The sequence below is a fragment of the Schistocerca americana genome, chromosome X, assembly GCF_021461395.2.
Source record: "Schistocerca americana isolate TAMUIC-IGC-003095 chromosome X, iqSchAmer2.1, whole genome shotgun sequence".
NCBI classification, from domain to species: Eukaryota; Metazoa; Arthropoda; class Insecta; order Orthoptera; family Acrididae; genus Schistocerca; species Schistocerca americana.
Window position 1 is genome coordinate 598,046,170 of NC_060130.1, and position 20,590 is coordinate 598,066,759.

The 20,590-nt window shown below is 38.2% G+C and overlaps 1 protein-coding gene across 1 annotated transcript; it reads right to left on the bottom strand.

The window, feature by feature from the left end:
* Window positions 1–2,191: 2,191 nt before the first annotated feature.
* Window positions 2,192–20,197, bottom strand: LOC124555340 (neugrin). The gene is made up of 4 exons (XM_047129219.1): window positions 19,836–20,197; window positions 19,163–19,355; window positions 13,110–13,284; window positions 2,192–2,689 (listed from the first exon to the last, which is right to left on the bottom strand). The coding sequence occupies exons 1-4, from the start codon at window positions 20,069–20,071 to the stop codon at window positions 2,469–2,471; spliced, it is 825 nt and encodes a 274-aa protein (XP_046985175.1). The 5' UTR covers window positions 20,072–20,197; the 3' UTR covers window positions 2,192–2,468.
* Between the last annotated feature and the right edge of the window lie 393 nt (window positions 20,198–20,590).

The window sequence follows — 20,590 nt, forward strand, 5'->3', positions numbered from 1 at the left end:
CCTGTGGGTATTTGATTACCTTAATTAACCTTTATAACAGAGATGAGAGGGAGTAGAATCTCCTTGGCAGATTAACATTGTGTAGGTACACGTCACAATAACTTTTACCAGGTGATGGAAGCAAGAGGGAATTTGGCATCATTGGTCTGCCAAAGTCGTAAGTTCTCCTCTAAGTCAGTTTATTGAACTATTAATAAAAAAGACATGTGAGATGTCCAACCCTTTGCCCCTTACCTATGTACACTGTTTTATATAACTGCCCACAGACTCAGCTAGAACCTTGTTTCCGTGTTTTAACGCCCTCTGTCAGCAGCAAGTGCATTTCTAGCACTTGTTCCATTCACTTCAGAATCACTAGCACATTGGTTTAACTCACAAATTAATCAATGGGCCCTTGTCTTATCTTCCACGAGATAAGCACCAAACTATGACTTGTTCCATTACCAACTGAAATTCTACACAATAACAGATACAGGCTCTCACTCTTCAGTACTATTCAATGAAAAGGTAGGGTTTCTACTGACCCAACTGGTGAATTTGCTTCCACCAGAGTATCACACTCTTCTCATAGTCAAGGTCTTTTTTGTCCCAGTAGCAGCAGCCACCACCCTCTCAATGCTGCTGGGTGCTGCGCCTACTTGTGCACTCTTCAATTTCTCTGCTGACTCTGCCTTACACTGCTCATTGATACTTTTATATATTCATTTTGAAGGCCTTCCCTGCTTGGATACAGTACCTTGTATCTGCTTTCCCTAGCTTATTTTTCTGTCTACCAGCATATTCCATTACTATAGACCTACATTGGTTTCCTTCTGTGGTGTAGAGACCTAGAGAGGAATATTCCTAATCACCGTCCAAGGTCTGGGAGATATAATGACTGTGGCCTGTCCAGTGTTTACCCGGTCATGCTATTTCGATCTTGTCACACTTTCCCTTCCATGCCCCCGTTCAGCTACGAGATGAGTGTGAGGTGCTTCCTGAGAAGTACTGGTTGAACCTTTACAATATGCTTTGTTGGTCAAAACCATCTCCTTTTGATAATCAAATAGTTTGGGGGTCTGACAATATATTTTACTCAATATCTGTCTTATCACAGTCTACGACATATTGTAGCTTAAATGAAACAGAACAGATTGCTGCTCACCACATAGAGGAGGCATTAAGTGAGAGACAGGCACATTTAAAAACAGACTAAGCTATCAGACAAAGTCCTCCTCCAGTCTCATATATCCTTCCACTACCACCTACTCTAGTATTATCATAGGACTACTACCCTATCAAAGACAGGGCCATCTGGGAAAACAGTTATATGGTCTACCAACTTGGCTGCAGCAACTCTGTGGTGTTCTGCATGCCACTGACCACTAACAAGCTATTTGTCTGCATGAATGGTCACAGTAAAATTGTGGCCAACAGAAAAGTCGACCACCCAGTTGCCAGTTGCTGAACATGTTGTGCAATGCAGTGTCTTTGCCTTCAACAACTGCTTCACAGTTCATGACATCTGGATTTTTCCCACCACTGAACCCACTTTTCTGAACTCCTCAAGTGGAAACTTTCATTGCAGCACGTCATTCCTGTAACACCTGGCCTCCACATGCCTCTATGCCCTTCCCAGCTCCTACAGCAGTCTCACAAAAACACATCTTCTGTCGCCAACTCAATGCACTTGCAAGTCCTCCCTCCCCCTCTCCCTCCAGGATAGCCTCCCAATGCTACACCTAGCAGCCCACCATTTTGTCCCTGCCACATCTCTTCCCTTTCCTTTCCCTTTCGAACAGCACTACAGCATCTTTCCCCATCCTTCTTCTGTACCTCCACTACTTAAACCCTAGCCAAAATTGCTACTCACTGCTGTTGGGCCTCAAGGCCCAAAAAAAAAGTGTGTGTGTGTGTGTGTGTGTGTGTGTGTGTGTGTGTGTGTGTGTGTGTATTTTGCAAATCGGAATGACGACTCTGTCTGACAGCTTAGTCTCCTTTTAAATGTGCATATTTGCCACTCAATGTCTCCTCTGTGTGGTGAGTAGCAATTTATCCTAATTCATATTGTTGTTATTCCATCCCAGATTTTCTACTGTTAAATGGCACAGAATTTGATTAAATTATCGTAGTGCTTTTCACGCTGTGCCATTACCTTTGGCAATTTAGGGGTTATCAGAAAGTGATTTAATTACACCAAAATATGCAAATGTACTTTGGATACAGTATTTAACAACAAATTTATTACTTACTCTATACACTCAATAACTGATGGTGATACTTACGAGCTTCACACATCTTCAACAAAAAAGTTGTTGCTCTGATTAAAGAAAAACATCACCACCATAGGGTTCCTATGCAATTTGTATTTCAAAAGTTCATCATGCTTCTAATCGGATCAGTGCATTATTTAAAAATAAGCTATACATTTCAACATTCATTTTGTACCAGTCTGCCACAGTGTTATGTTTATCAACACATCTAATGCACTAAGAATTCATTCCAGGTACACGGAACAAAAACTCCCCATCTTCACTGTCGTAATGAGAATCACCTATCTTGTATGTTCCTGGCAATTCGCTCTTATTTTTGTGTTGTTGGTCTTGATGTGGCTCCTTCTTCGGTTTTGTTGCATTCAGTCTTCCAGTGTCTGCAATCTTGTCACCTCCACGACATAATTGTTTTGGTGGAAGTGTACCAGGATTCAATGCTGAAAGTAATGAATTCAAAATGTTTGTGTATTTTTGATCAAACATACTTTTCAATAAAAGTGAAATGTTGACTTGAACATAACAGAGCTAGATATATGCAATTACTATCAGCACTGGAGAAAATTACACTTAACTGCTAGGATAAAGAAATACAGCTAAAATGTCTCAAAAATCAAATTATACTCCAACAGTCACCTGAGTTAGAAGGCCACATCACAAAATGTAAGGAGAGGGAAGAGACATTCAAACTAACTGCATGGGTGCAGATGTAGTGCTGTGAAATGGACAGCTAACACTTGCAAGAAACTCTACACTTAATTTAAGAAAAAAAGATGTTCAGAGTCAAGGCATCAGCACGATAAACAAATGTAGTTTAACAAGTGTCATCTTTTTCGCCCCCATCACAAACAGTGGTTGTGAAGTGTGGATCCTGGAGGGGGGAAAAATAAATAAATAAAATTGAAATTGATGATATTCCTTTGGGGTAAGTGGGATAGCACTGCCCCAAATGCCTGTAGTGTGTAGTGAAGAAAGCAAAGAGGACATCATGAACTTCTGGATATTTCCCAGATGTCATAGTAAATGCAGTGTGATGTCTTATTTGTTCTTGCTATTAGTTTTGAAAGTAGAAATACAACTTACAGGATACACCATTTGAATAATGAAATTTTTCAAGGCAGTCACAGCTCTTTTCCTTTGTAGGTTACTAATGCAAGTATGAATAACAGCAGTACATTGTCATTTTCTGCATATGAATTTTTTTAAGATGTCTGTTACAAATAAAATCTTTTGTGTTGCCATAAGTGTAGTATTTATAAGCCGTATGAATTTACTTCCTTACTTAGGTAATTTTGTTTTATCATAATGTACACTAAATATAAAATGTATTTTTGACACAGAGTTTTCAAATTTGGAGCTTGTTTTGAAGACACATCAGTGTGTTAACACTACATGTGCTGCAGATTGTAGCTGCTATAGTCTTTCCTTTACACATGAACTACGCTAAATAATTTAAAATGACGTAGTATGTCAAATAAAATAAAACTTTATGCCTTATGGTCATTTTCTCCGGCTAACGTGAACTGAATGTATCTTAAGATTTAGAAATGTATTTTAACATGAAGGCAAGTTGATGACGAATGATGTGCTGAGGTGATTTACTATTGTAGTGTTAGCATTATGATTTATTTGCAAAAACAGGAACATAAAACCTAAAACACAAAAACAGATTCCATCAATTTTGATGACTGCATTGTCAATATTTTACCCTAGGCTTCTGGATGTGGCTTCATAATCACTTTTGATTTAGGAGACTACAATGTATTTCAAATTTTCAATGAATGTATTTAGCTGTTCATGGTAGTATGCTTAGTATCACTGTTCTGGTGGAAGAGAGAACTGTTTTCACCTACACCCATACTTTGCAAGCCACTGTTGAGTGTGCTGTGTACCACTGTTTCAAATCCAAACCTTAACTGCCACATGTGACTCTTTTCCACACTTAACAGCCATGTTTGAGGCTGAGCTACCTACTGTTTGAGACATGTAAAGTCTATACAGGGCTTAACCCTACACTTGCAATCCTAGGGGGTGGTATTTATTCTTAAAGTACATTGATTTGCATACCCAGTCAATAGAGGGCAGCACAGTTCAACATTCTTTGAGAGGCCTTATGAGGTTTGAGAATTTGGATATTTCTCTCAATAAGAAAAGTTGCCATCCCTAGTTTGAACACTATAGTGCTTTTACTATGCATGGTTCTTTGGAAGTGACACACCCTTGGCCTCAATCAACATGTGAATGGAGTACTCAGCTACTTACAGAAGAACCTACAGTTTCATATAGACTCGGACCCATGGCGAAACTTAGCATTTTCCACTTTTACACATCATTGGCAGAGAAGCAATAAGGCGCACTGACAGGGGATCGCATCTCAATTTTTGGATCTGCATTGTGACACTCACTCACTCACTCAGGTCAAGCCTAGAAGAAAGCCAATACCTCACCAGTTTAGCTTCACATTTTTTTTTTCCTCCCTGTAATATGGCTGTCTTCGATTGAAAATTACAATTATTTCCTTTTATAAGTATGAACCATAAAACCATACAGTTTGCTCTTTTAAAATTATTTATTTGTGATGAAGCAGCTTTCACTTCAATTAAATGCATTTTTCTTTTAATCATTAGTAACAGTTAAAACTGGATTAAGGATTTTGAGGCCAGCAAACTGGCATCTTGTAGTAATGTTGAACTCTTCAACTCTCAATACAGAGAGGTTTTACTTACAGTATCAAGTTCATTCCTACTTATTGTACAATTAGACTAAAGATAGTCAACTTGTAGTTTGAAACCAAAGCTGCTGATTATCATTGCTTTTATGTGGTGACAACATCCATATTTACTGGATAATAAGTGCTGTAAAACATTCTAATAGGATTTTATGGATTATCTGGAAGTGTATACTACCATTTTTCTGAAGCTGATTAAAAGAGAATTTATGATAAAATAGGCTCAGAGGTATGGTAAATAAATTACTGACACCCAACAATACATGGAAACAATTAATGAATACTGTGAAATCACAGACATAGTGAAAAGATACACAGATCATGAATAAGCATTAAGGCAAGGTGGTGATAAAAGGTGTTTTGCAATCAATGATCCTCCTTAAAAAAAAATATTATTTTAATTTGCTGTCCACTACAAAAAGCCACTTAGTATCTGCATTTAAGCTTTATTCCAAACAATTATCAGATGACAGAATGACTGTACTCTAAAACACTTTTTCTTCCTAGTGATGTCATGATCAATGTAAACAGTAAAGTGACGATTAGTGATTTTCCTGAAGCTCTCATTCCTTGTGCACAACAGGTAGAAACCTGAGACTGAAGTTATAAGGCAAGCTGCTCAATAGTCCACGATCTTGACATCTGAACTTGCAAGCAGGTTCATATCAGCACACCAGCTAACGCAGAGTGTGAGGTTTCAGTTTTGTTGCAGGTTACCCTTTTGCAAACTGATTTCCTTGACTTCACTGAAGTCCATCATGCAAGGTAACTGAAGCAGTACCTTGTGAGAGAGATTTTTGAAACAGAATCACTCTTCCCAACTCTTAATTCATGCAGGGTTGCCCACTGCTGAGATCTTATTATGATACTGTATCGCATCTAACCACTTTCCAGCACCTGGCGTCATCTGCTGCTGACATAATGAACTTATAGTGAAATAACTTGCACAAAAAAGTATGCCCTATACATTATGTGGTAATGACACGCAGTTAGATACCATTTCAACAGTACACAATAACTGAATATCTCAAACAGTTTTCATAACATCTTTATTGTTTACCGCAGAATGTGTGCAGTGGTGATCACTGAATAGATGCAAGTAGTGTAAAGAACTAGAGAAAACATTTTGAGAGTGGAAATACTGACTCCAAGTATTAGGCTTTCACAGGCCACTCCCCTTAGTTACCACACTGTAAGATTTCTATACATGACTTACCACAATAACTAACAGCTGCTTGGTGCGCCAAGCTGAGAGGGGTACCTAGGTGCAAGATTTGTGTACATTAGTAGTGAAAACTGACAACAGCTGAAAATGCATGACAGTAAAGCGAAACGAGGGGGTTTCAAATGATAAGTCACTGGGGTGGAAAAATGACCTCGAACCGGCCCTGTTCACTATCATGGACAAAAATTTGGAAAGGATGAAGTAATGTATGAGCACAAACAGACCAACAGCCATAGGGAGAATTTTGAGTTTCTGTGACGTAGGGGGGGGAGGGGGGGGGGGGGGGGGAAGCTCAAGAAGGATGTTGTTAAGCTATTGTTCAGTAGTATAAGGCACATCTTTAAGTGACACATATTTCATAACAGAACAAAGTAAGAAGTATGGCTTGGGAAATCAGTGTGGTTTCCTTTGTAGTTCAAAAATGGCTCCTTCAGATTACCAGTAACTTGGCTTTGACAAAAAATTAGTATGAAGTGAACAATCGCAAAGACATCATGAGTTGGAATTTAGACATCAAAAACTCCATGTGGCTCCAAGTTTGTTCTAAAAAATGTATTTCAACAGAAAATTGCAGACCAAGTGCATAAAATTTATTTGAAATTTTGTAACAGACTTTTGGTGTTGATCTTTTTTTTCCTTACTTTTGAAAAGAACTACAGTGAACTCCCATTTATCCGAACTGTTTTTATCCAAAATACGCTTTACCTGAACAAATTTTTCCAATTTTCACAGCTCTCATTGGCGCTGTCTGATGCACAGCACAGCTATGCTCTCGGCTACCTAGACTGACACTTGACAAGTTTCAACTTGTCTGCACTTGGAACCATGCATTCACTGGTGTTTTTTGGCAGCCTACTGCTAATCACTGCACTGGCACTTGTCAAAAGTCCAAATGTGGTCAATTCGTGTGTATGTTGGTTGAAGTTTTAGCGTGTTTCTTGTACGTATTGTGTGGTTTCATGCCACTGCAATCTATTGGAACTACTTGAAAGTACAGTACGTACAGTACTGCTCTATGCAGTGCGGCGCAACCCTGTCGAAACCGACAATGACAGTGTGGCACCAAACACTTTCCGCCTGTTGTCGGTTCATCAGATGAAGCTGAGCATTTAACAGTTTAACAGTGAATGCACAACACACTGTTGTGTTGCCACGTGGGCTTGGGTAGGACAGGGGAGGGAGAGGGGATAGATGTATCGAGTGTTTTCATTCAATGGCTGCCACAGCCTGATTTCAAAAGTCAAAAGCTTTGTAAATTGCATCTAGAGTGTTGTCAAGTCGTGCGTCTGTGTGTTTTCAATTTAATATTTCACACTTACGCTACAGGCTTTAAAATGTCCAGAGACAACAGTGTCAGTAAAAAATGCTGAACGTGGCTACATGCGTGTAACAAATAGAAGAATGTGATCTCGTTGGAACAAAAGCTTCGTGCTTTGCAGAGAATTGATGCTGGTGAGCCACTCGCAAAAGTTGCTGCGGATTTGAACATTGGTAGGAGTACAATTATTGTGGCACGAAGAAATAAGAGCCAAAGGTGTGCTAGTTTCAGGTCATCTACTTCGACAAAAAGCAATGACTTTTTATGAGTCGATTCACAGCGGCAATCATCCGGGGATGAAGCCACTATTGCTGATTTTAAGAAGAAACTGCACACAATCATTGACAAAGGAGGTTATACTGGCAATCAACTGTGATGAAACTGCGATGAATTACAAAATGTTGCCAACAAAAATCCTTGCCTCTAAACAAGAAAAAACAGCATCCGGATATAAAAAAGCAAAGAAAGAGTTACTGTTCTCACATGCAACAATACCACTGGCAATCATAAACTGTGCCTTACTTTAACTGGCAAATCCAAAAAAATCAAGAGCATTTAGATGGCAGCCGGCTGACAAACCTTTGCCATTGTGGCACATGAGTCAGTCTAAGGCATGGATGAACGGTGTCATCTTCAAAGAGTGGTTCCAGGCAAAGTTTGTTCCAGCTGTAGAAAAATATGTGGAGGAAAATGGATTTCCTTGAAAAGCGCTACTTCTTGTAGACAACGCTCCTTCTCACCCAGTTGATCTACAAGGTGGCGATATCAAAGTTGTGTTTCTCCCACCAAACGTCATGTCTCTATGTCAAATGATGGACCAATGTGTTCTTGAGGCGATGAAAAAACATTACGGATGCAAGCTGCTGGAATACTTCATCGGTGTGATTGATGCTCAAGAAGATTTTGTGCAAGCTCTTAAAAAAAATTGATTGTTTAAGTGTCATTAATTGGATTGCTGATGCTTGGAATCTAATTCCTGCAATTTCTCTCGTTAGGTCTTGTAAAAAACTCTTACATCATAAGGCAACTCATCAGTGGTGGGAAGAAGGAGGCAAAACCGAAACTCAAGGTGACACGCCAGAAACAGATGAAAATGATGCAATTTTTGTGAGAGAAGCTGGAGAAGCTACCTGGTTGTGAAGACGCGAACTTCGAAGACATTGAGGAGTGGATGGAAAACGACATTTTTTGATTTGACAGAGGAAGAAATCATCGAAATTGCGACCAATCAGAAAGCATCAGAGGAATATGTCTCTGATGATGAAGCAGAGAAAAAGATTCCTCACACAGCTGGTTACGAAGCGATCCAAATCACCCTGGAGTACATCAGCCAACAGGAGAAGCAGACTTATGCCGAAAGTGTTTGTTTCCAACATTGGAGATATATTGCTGCAACAAAAGTTTCTCAAGCCAAAAAACAAAAAACCATTACAGGCTTTATTACCAAAAAATAAATTCCAATGAAGTGTCCTAGAACTTCAATGTCCATAAGCAAAATTTTTGTTGTTGTTTTTACTTTAAAGTTCCTCTAGAGAAACTTTTCATTCCTTTGAGTAGTAGTTTATTTTGTATTCAAAAGAGTAGGTAATAAAATTAAAAGTCCTGTTTTTCCTGCTGCCAAAAAAGATGGATTTTTTCTGTCAGAATGCAAAATAAACGAGCTTTGTTACTCAGCATTTAAAAACTGAGTTTTCAATCATACTTTGGCACCTTTTTAACACATCAACACAATTTTTTCAGTCAAAAACACGCAGGCTTATTCACAACCATATCAATAACATTCTACATATCCCACACACATTTTATGAACATATTTGGCGGTATTAACGCAATTCAGGGTGTTTCATGCGTGAAAACAGAGGGACTTTGGTTTATCTGAAATTTTTGTTATCAGAACCGGCCACCGTCCCAACTATTTCAGATAAACAGATGTTTACTGTATTGCTCATGAGTGGTGGTACAGTTTTTGTGATTTCAAATATCTGTTTGTAAAGTTGGTGCATAAACAATAGTTTCCACAATATTTTAAAGAATTACAGTGGTGGAATCAGGGGGAAAAATCTGTCTGTTGCTGACAACAAAATCAGTTAGTTATTCAAACATTACTTAAACTATGAACTGTGTGTGGGTGACAATACCAGATGAAAATAAAAGTATATACATCATTTACAAATTGTTATGACTAAATAAAATGGCTGGGTATTATCCACAAAGTTGAACAGGCTTAATCAACACAAAGTGATTGTGCACATTACAAAAAACAATAGTCTTCAACTTGAAGGAAAATTAGGATTTAATGTCCTGTTGAGTAGTCATTCGTGACATAGAAGCAGCTCAGAATAAGGAAGGAGGGAGCAGGAAATTGGCAATGTCGTTTCAAAAGGAACTATCTTGACATTACCCTAAGTGGTTTGGGGGAACTGCAGAAAACAAATCTGGATGGCTGGATGAGGAGTTATTTGAACTTCTGTCCTCCCAAATACGAGTCCAGTGTATTAACCACTGTGACACCCCACTCTCAACCTGAAGGAAGGTTCGTTCTACTGAGGGTGGTTATTAGTTGTGTTTTCACCTTGTATTCCACCAACCTAAGAGCTAACTCATCAAGACAACCGTGAAAAATACTCATTTTAACACTTAATTCAAACCACAATACTAGCTGCCTATTTTAAGACATAGCCTTTTTATGGAAAATTGTTTCCCTAGGTGAGACTGATGTATGTGTATATTCCACAAGCCACTGTACAGTACATGGTGGAGGGTACATCATACCAATGATATCTATTTTAGGTCCTATTTCACTATTTTAGTGTGAGGTGAAAAAATGTCTGTTTATATTCATCTTTACATGCCCTAATCTTTCTTATCTCATTTTAATGTTTACTAAATGACATATACAATTGTTACAGCATAATGGTCACAGACTCTTCTTCAAATACTAGTTCTCTATATTTAGCCACCAATGTTTTGCGAGAACTGCATCATCTTTCTTCCATGGATTCCCATTTCAGTTCCTTGGTGTTGTATTTTTGTATATGCTGTATCAACCTGTTACATTAGTAGCAGCATGTCTCTGAAATTATTTGATTTCTATTATCACATCTGCTTGATAAGGACTTCAAGCACTGGAGCAGGGCTGGGTTCACTCAGTCTTGTATGTAATTTCCTTTAAAGATGAACTGCACTTTCTCAGGTCCCTTCCAACCTCTCCAGTTCTTTTCCCTGATACTGATTTTACAAGATTGTACCATTTCAAATTTCTCCTTGGAGTTAACACTACATACTTATACAATGTGACATGCTCAAGATGTTCACCACTATCCTTGTAGTCAAACAGTATCAGGCTCTTAATCTTCATTTACAGGCGGTATCTTGTATTTATTCACAGTTCAAGAGCTGCCAATCATTACACCCAGTTATAACTCTGTCCAAGTCTTCCTGCATTCCCTTATGATCGTACTATAATGAGACTTTCTTGTGGGCAACAGCATCATTAATGAACAGTCTACTGATCCTATACGATAAACCATTTATCTATACTGACAACATCAGAGGTACTATTATGCTTTCATTGCTATAGAACTTTTGTAGCTGAGTACAACATACTGGATTTTATTAGTCAAACGGTCCTCGAGTCAGTCACATATTTGTGAAGATACTCCATATGATCATATCTTGGCTAGTAGTTGATGTTGTACATGCCTAATACATTTCAAAAATATGAGATGGCACAATCTACCTCTTTGCCTGCATCTATGGTTAGCAAGATGTGTGTGATTACAGCACACAAGTGGTTTCTCTTGAATCCATACTAATTGAGAGACGCTCGATTTTCTCCCAGACTGTCATAAAGTTTGAGCTAAGAATATACTCTATATTCTAACACTCTCACTCAATGCATTTTATATTTGGTCTGTTGAAATAAGTTTATACAGTGCTGGTTTTCTTCTTCTTCTTGCCACCAGAGTGGATGTTTCTGGGGTATAGTGTACACCTGACCTATCCAGAACAACTTCAGAAGTCTCCACTGTGTATCGTAGGTCAAAGAATCTACAACAAATCTCATCACAGAACCAGTGAAGCCTCTGGTTTACACTAATGACTTTGCTCTGGACCAGAGGGCCCAAGTCAGTTCTCAGAACAATGCTGCAAAACAAAAGCTGTGCAGATACCTCATGAGTGAGGCTAGCTGTCTTCACCATGTCACCAGAAATAACTGGGAATGGTCTCGAAACTCATGTGAGGGACATCTTTAGTTCTGATGTAAGGGATGACCTCCAGGTGACTGAAACCTGCACACTCAATTACTGCTCGGCTCCTTCCACCTGGTCAACAATTCCTACAAGAGTACACATCATGTGGGCATTTTGACTGTTTCCCTTCCATGATCCTTTTCCTCTAAGAGGGGTCACTGTGCATCTATCATTGAAACTCCCTACCACTACTTTCTTTCCTGTCTGTGGATGACCTGACCATGACACAGAAGAGACCACTGTCTTATGAGCCAGAGATGTATGGCCTGCTGCCTCTGCCTCATAAGTAGTGGGAGGTCACAGCCTTTCAGCATTAACCTCATACAACTTCCTCATGAAACATTGCCATGTCTGGGTACGTCCCACCAGCCACCATCAGATGACCAGCTGGCATCAGACTGGGGTTCTCTGTGGTTCACATAATCAAAAAGCTACACTGGTATGTTCTGAGACATCTCCACAATGGGAGAATATCCTGTCATTCCATCACTAGTGCAACATACAGCAGCCATATGATGCTAGTCCAAGGCGGCCAATGCAGCTTCCATCTGTTCAAGAACAGAAGCCAACTCCCCCATTACGATCTCACAATGGCCGCAATCCCTAGCCATATCCTCATGTGTACTTAGCCCTTTCAAGGACAAAAATTAGGGGAATTAAGTGTAACACTAGGTTGTGCTTACATGAAGACTAAACCAAGATCAAAATCAAGCTGCTGTCATAAGAGTAAGTAGTGACTGCACAGTACCTGAGGCAGTACTCAATGTTACTTAATGGTTGCTGGATATTATTATTATTATTATCAGGGAACACTTGCATTTATGGTGGCACGTAACTATACAACTAAGTTAGCTCACTCTACACTAACAATTGCAAAATACATAAACTTTTACAATAAAATTAAAAACTTATAGAAACAGCTAAATAAACAGTTACAATTCACTTCTTGGCGGCATGTAAGAAAACAAGTAAACTACATGATGCAAACAAACTAGGTAGTGCTACTAATGCTCCTCACTGCTCTACGACTGAAGCATTACTGACAGGTAATTACTATAACCTACACAGACACCACAAAGTCTGAAGTTCATACTACTGTTCATACAATCAATTAACTGAGCTAATGAGTCAGTCTTATGGAACACTAATTACAGTCAAGGTAATTACGGAAGTTACTCTGATCAATAGGACTTATCTTAAGGTCAAAGTCAGTAGCTATTATTATTAATATTGGTGTGTGCCACCAATTTGTTTTTATAAGTATATGTTGCTCCTCGAACTAACCAAAAGAGACATAAAACAAGAGCATATTTTCCAGTAATTCACACTAACTTACCAGAAGATGGAAGCTGAGCTTTTTCCCTCGACATAAATTTCATTAAATGGGTTTTCAGTTTTTCATCTATATCTAGTTTCCCGTCTTCCAACAGCTTCCAGTTTCTTTTTACACTTTCATTGTACTTCAGTATTCTCTCTCTATCTTGTGGACTCCAATTTGCCTTTAGAATTTTCTACTGAAAAAGAAAATCAAAATTATAAAGTGGCCAAACTGGTCAAGAATATGAACATCTTCATCTGGCCTGACTGACTACATGAAGCATTTGCTCACCAGTCAGTGCATTTCTTCTTCGAATTTCTTACAGCTCATTGCTTTGTATGAGGTCATATCACAGTATATACACATGAGTACTTCAACTTACAGTAAATGATTCTAGGGAACAGCTCTTAAAATAAATTTAAAAAAAAAAATGTGCAACAAAAGAAACTTCACAGTTTAGATACAAAAAAATCTGAGATTTACTATGTACAGCTCTCACATATGCCAGAAGAATATTTGAAACAGGACACACAAAATAATGCACAGCTTTCAGTACAATAATAAAAAAATGTGTTGTCCAACTGGAAGTTGTGCTGCCTTGTACTCAGTAAGTGAGTGCTGCAATTTCTTTTGAGAGCACTCACATTATTGACTATAATTCTCATGAGAGAGTATTTCTATTGTGATAGCAGCATCAGAGTGCCTAGACATTTGAATAATGGACTATTCTAAGCTCGTGACACTACACAGTAAATTAGTCTGTTGTCTCTTTTTTGGAGTAACTGGAAATACACATAGTTCATTTGGCGGACACTTTGGACTTTAAAAAGGTCTGAATTTTACAAACTGTTAGAGTGTTGTATTTAGGTTTTTGATGATGTAGATTCCGAGCTTTTGACCTTGAGAACCTGTGCTAACTTGGGTGAGGCTGAAAAACTACCAAATTTAGGCACTTTTTTTAGTTTTTTCCATATAACATGTTTCCCATTTCCATACGAGAAAATGCACTTGGCCCATTCCCATAGAGTGTTACATTTCCTACAGTATACACTGTTTAAAGGTATTTTTACACCACATACTTCTGAAGGTACAGAGTTTCAAAGAAATGACAAAATTCTCAAATTATCAAAAACACTGCAAGAAGTACAGGTTTTAGAGTTATAACTTTAATTGCATATTTTTTTAAAAAGGTGTCTGTAATGGTCAACATGTGACATCAAGAAGGGCCCGCCCTCCTTACCCTCAATGGGCTACTTATTTATGTGAAGGACAAGTTTAAAAAATGAAAAAAAAAGTAGTTATTCATGGCAGGTGCTTTTGACTGACAATGTTTATGACAACTCCCTGCCTGCTGATGTTCATTCAGTGCAGGTATGTAACTGACTTATACAGAAAAACTAAATTTTAATTACATCTAACACAACGTCAGTTTTAGTTGTTAACTGTACATTTACAAAAAAGAAAGTACCGAGAATGAAAAAAGATGTAACAGAACACAAAATCACACAAAAAAACTTAATGCCATGTTGTCTGACCCAAATGGAAAGTCAAACAGCATCAGTTTCTTCCTCCTCACCAATGATGTTGTCAAATAGGACTTCCCCATTCTCATAAGTTCTCTCAGTATCCTCCTCATTTAGGTGGATTCTTCCATGCATGGCCGCAAGAATGTTTGCAAATGGAAGAGCACTGGATTCCTATTTTTTTGCAGTCACAGGCCCCTGTGCTACACCCTGTGCTATTCACACAAAAAAGATTATCAGTAATGAGTACCGAGATGCATTTTTTATTGTAATGAACATCCCCAAACTGATGGACTCATTTTGTCTCACATGTTGGAACCACAATTTTTTCACAAACTTAGAGAACTGCCAGTAGCAAAGACCATCCAGGGTATATCTGTTCATGATTCCACAGCATAATGTCACATTGCAACTTTCTTCTGCTTCAACAATTGACTTGCTATTGCATCTGGCTGTTTGAAAACATCAACTAAGTTAGATATGGGAGGGTTTTTCTCAAAAATGGTGCAAATTTTCTTCTTTTCTTGTCATAAGGTGGTTGAAGTAGTGTCCCACCTATCTGCTACATGATGGAAAAGATTATCACATGGATTAAATTTGCATGATGTTGACGAGTACAGAGTACTGGGACACTTTTTTGGAAACAAATGTTATTTTGGAAAGTGTCTAATACTGTCTGCATGTCTTCACTTGTGATTATAACACTAAAGAAGTCAGCAGCCTCTGACATAGTGCATTCACTATCATCACACTGACATCATCTATTTCCTGTTTAATCACAATGTCCTTTGGTGCCATTTCAGTTATTGGCATTGAAATAAAGTTCCCACTGCTTGTGTCGCTGGATTAAAAAGACCTTGTCACACTGTAATGGCTGTTGTTCTGGAGGCAACAAATTCTGTGGGTGAGTGGAGTAAAGCCCAGAGAGATCGTTCTGCTGCTTTGGTAATGGGCGTTAGTAGGGTATCCATAAAAATTACTATGACATTACACTGAAAGTGTTGTTGTACATAATCCACCTACATCTTGCAAACTGACTCAAATGTGGCTCTTGTAATTATATTCCAAATAACTTCACATAGAAGGTGTTCACCAATTACTGCACATTAGTGCATGCCAAGGTCCACTTTTTCCTGTGTCGGAGTAAAAGCTGCATACAATGCTGGCTTTGTGCCCTTGAGCATACTGGCTTCAGTGAAGATAGGCATGGGGAATGGCGTAAGCTCAGACTTGAACAGTTATCTCACTCAGTCATCATACTGCTTGGAAATGCGAACTCAGAAAAGAGTAAGAGGATTACCTACAACTGTTTCATGCGCAAATTTCACTGCACTTTTTTTTAAAATGATAAGTACACTGCCTCCTTAGGCAAATGTTCAGACAACCATGTAAAAGCTTCTCACTGTCAAGATTATTCCTGTTTGCAAGGAACTTCTCATACCTAAATGTTGTTCAGATGCTCCTGAATACGCCTCGGTGAACATCTCTATTTGTTCACAAGGTTTTGGAGATGTAGCATACTTGAAGTCCACTGGGATAACACACTTTATGTTATGCTGTAACAATGAGTCAGCACTCCATAACCCTTCCTGGCCTCGTTATGACATGCTCTATGTTTAACCAGTTGCCTGAATAGAATTATTCAGTATGATGAACAGAGAGGCAGCCTTCAAGCATGAACTTGTAAAATTCCTGAGAATTCATTTAGCCTTACTAATTTGAGTATCGCACAGACATCAGTCCACCTGCCAACTCTCTCAGGCAACAAGGGAAACTACCCATTGCACCCCCCTCAGATTTAGTGGTAAGATGGCCAGTGGATAGCCAGTCAAAGACTAAAGACAGATCAAGCATAAAAACAGGAAGATGATGTACTGAACTGTGGGAGAAAAAAAAGCAGAATAGAAACAGGACAGAAATGTAATACAGAGCAGCCTGAAAGAGGAGGGTCATTGTGGTTAAGTGGTCACGGTGGTAGAGTGTAAAGTGGGTGAGCCATCTTTGAAACTAACTCATGTCATTATTATTTTTTTTTTTTCCCCCACAACATTCCGTAGTGTCCGTCCCATCATTGAAATGTTTTTTTCCCTTTCTCCAATCTTGGCAGTTGTCATACTAGAGATAGGTTATAGAACATGAGTCATGTTGTAAGAACACGTTACTGTCACAAGTAAATGAGGTTATAGAACATGAGTCATGTTGTAAGAACACGTTACTGTCACAAGTAAATGTGATGAATAGTGAGAGCAGGTGAGATACCACACAGATGTCTCACAGAAATGAAAACAACAAATAAATGGGTGTGAACTATGTTATAACAAAGGAATTCAATGGTAAAAACTTCCAAAATAGCACACAATTTCAAAAACATTAAAAACATACATTTTGACAGGGTACAGAGAAACTGTTGTACTTATTTGTTGCAGCTTATGTGACAAACTATTATATTTTCATCATTTCCTTGAGAGAGAGCACATTCACATTCATACAGACACCTATATCGGGCAAGGAGGCACACCACACTCACTTACCAGGTGCACAAATTAGTGATGTCTATAAGGTTTTCTTATATCATATAACACACGTACTTTCACTAATACCATGTATAACACACCAGATGTGTTTTCCAGTGGAGGATTTGGTTGACTTACTGCCTTGTCATCAAATGTTTGCAGTTCCTATTTGAAGGCCACTTCCTTTCGGCTGTCAATAGAATAGTTGTGCAGAATCAACTGTCATTATAGGTCCCTTCCTTACACCTCACAGTTCCGAATGGATGTTGCACCACAACACAGACACAAAAATGAATTCAATGAACAGCAGGGATGGAGGTTTGAACACAGCTCACCTGCTTGACAGTCCAACACTGTGGCCACTGAACCACGACACCATCGCTATTTTATGTTGTTCTATATTGCACTTCCTGTCCTTGAACCGTTCACTGTTTCTATTCTGCTTTTTTTCACAATTCAGTACACTTCCTGTTTTCATGCTTGATTTGTGTTCAGTTTTTGATGAACTGTCTGCTTGGCCCTCTTACCACTAAATCTGAGAGAGGTGTGATGGAGAGTTTTCCTTGTAAGCAGAAATACATCCCACTGATAGGTAGTGGTGGGGAGAGGGGTTGATTCTAGGGATTGGTAAATGCTGACAATTGGAGGTATGTATGATTAGGCTTCTAAAAAAGTTGCAAAAGTAAAGTTATGATGCTAAAATCTTCACTTTTGCAGTCCTTTAGATAATTTGAGGAACTTTCTCATTCTTTAAAGCTCTGTATCTTGGTAAGCATGTGATATAAAAACATGTATAGCTAGTGTAAGCTGAAGGAAATTTAATGCCCTAGAAGAGAAGTTGAAATTCTTTTTGTCACAGAATGCAAAGAGAAGAAATTATAGAAAGAAAAAACTGACAACAGTTCCAAAAATGGTGTGGTTTTTTTGGCTCTCCCATGTTAGCACAGTGTCATCAAGGTCGCAAACTTAAATCTTAGACAATGGACAACCAACATACAACAAGTTCAGAGATATATGATATAAGACACTCTTTCTCTGTTTATTGGTGTTTTTCATATCCTATCAACTCATAATTTTAGAGTAGTTCTATCATAGCATATACCAGAATGAAAGTAAGCACACTTCCTCCTTGCAGTTGCATTAACAGAAATAAGTAGGCCTAATCTGATGGTGAACACAGCAAAGGTTTCCACCAAGGAATTAAAATTTTAAACTTGATTTTTTTTTCCTGTTGATTTTCATGTTTGGAATATGATTTACATAAAATTTCACATCTTCCATAACAATGATTTTGCCATATTTAACTAGAAGTTTTTTTTATTAAACTTTTATTTGTCAGTGTTAGTGGCAACACATTATTGTAGAAATCAGGAAAAACACTGGTAACACAACCCTACAGTAGCCTGCGCAGCCCAACCTACCGCCCGCATTACACTATTACAGATTCAAGTTGCCTTTTTGTTGACAATTGAGATATACTCCACCTCTGCTTCATGCTGACTTCCAGTTCTCAAAGTCTTGTGCATAGTCATACTCTCAATTCCCTATGTTCCAAATTTACATGGGAATAAAATAGTTTACACACAATGTAATGGTTTTGCTACATCGAAATCTACTGCTCTAGGCTTCCCATTTAGTCCTGAGAGAGCAATGAGAATAAAGTCTTTACACTACCAAAAAGCTTTTTGCTACTGCTGCATCATGGAAGGCAACAATATAAATAAATATGTACATAAAAAATAAAAGTTGATATAATGGTAACTGCGCCAATGAGGAGAATAACAAATATTTTGTGCTGTTAGGGCTTGGATGGTTATCTCAGGGGTTGGGATACATCTGGTATTAATTAAGAGAATATTTATAGGCAATACACAATAACAAGACATTAATAATTCACACTGACAACCCTAAAGTTAATTTTTAATTTCACAGGATAGAAGTCTCAAATAGTCTGTCTCATGGCAACAGGCATGTACTATTCTCACACTGTCTCTTATCATACACTAGATCCACATATAATCTAATGCAAGCATACCTTTACAGCAGTCTGTGAAACTGGAAAGCTTTCTGAGAGTCTAGCAACATCCCACTCTTCTGGGTTGTTGTTATGAAGATATCGCATCTGTTCTTTTTCTTCCCAGAACACCATACTTGGTTCCTTGGCTTTCTTGAAATACTTCCTTTCAACAATTTTCATTGCCTGCACATGTTTCTGTCTTTTGATCTCTCTGAAATAAGAAAATACAATTAATAAACAATGTACAGTACTGAAAATTTATAGGTACACATACATTCTTACATTAAAAATCCAATAAGCTTTACGAGTAACGCTTTGTCCACTGATCAGGTTAGCATCAACAACATATTAATACTGAATGCTAAGAATAACTAAATGCTTTACAATTCTAAGGCAACCCTGTTTTGTAAACTCAAAAACATTTTGCTTAATTTCTAACACGGAAAAACGGTGTGGTATATACAGTCTTAAAACTGACGTTGAGAATGTACATAAACGTAAATTAACTTTGTCAACTAATCAACACAATGCAAATGAAAACACACTATTCTCAAGCACCAAGTTTCCACTCAACATTTGCGCACACTATGGACTCCGTATACCACTTTACACCGTGTGGCGTATGTTAGTAGTTACAAATGTTACTTTTACAACTGAGATGGACGTTCAAAGTTTCATAACATAAACTAACCTTTCATGGTCATCAAAAGCTTTGTCAGCATTCATTACGTCTAACTCGAAATCATCAATATCATCTTCAAAATTCATCGGTAGGCCCTTTTCTTCCTGCGAAATTGCCCGTAGTCTCAAATTCACTCCAGGATTGTTTGGCGTCGACTCTTTGAGTTCACGAAAGTGTTTTTTCTTTGCCATGTGCACCGTAGTCGAAATATTTTTCCACAGTTTTAACTGCAAAAAGCGAGCCATATCAGAGTAATTTTACTCTTGTTTATACCGTTTCAAGTCTGGAACTCTTCAACGAAATCACATATTGTATGTAACTGAGATCTCACGCAACCATAACAAAAATATTATGAATCAACTCACTACTGTTTATTCAGGGCGTCCAACATCACACTACATTCTAGAAATTCCCGACTCCGGTAACGAAGCGAGCAGAACTACAGCGAGCCTTGTGAAATTCAGCGATCTTGAGCGGCGTGCAACACAACTGAAACAAAATATTTACTAGTGACTACATTTTAATTGAAAGAACATAGAAATTAGAGGCAGCTGGAAAAGGATTGTCTTTCTACAGGCTTACAGTTTGCTTCAATTTCCCGACAATAACAGGGCATAGCCAGGCACAATGAGCTTAGTGCCAACCGTAGAAAAACATATATAAAAGTAAGCGCGGCTTCTTGATGCTGAGAAATACGGTGAGATCTATAGCTAATAAACAACGGAGGATTGTCGCCATTTATATAAAATTACTATCGAATTACA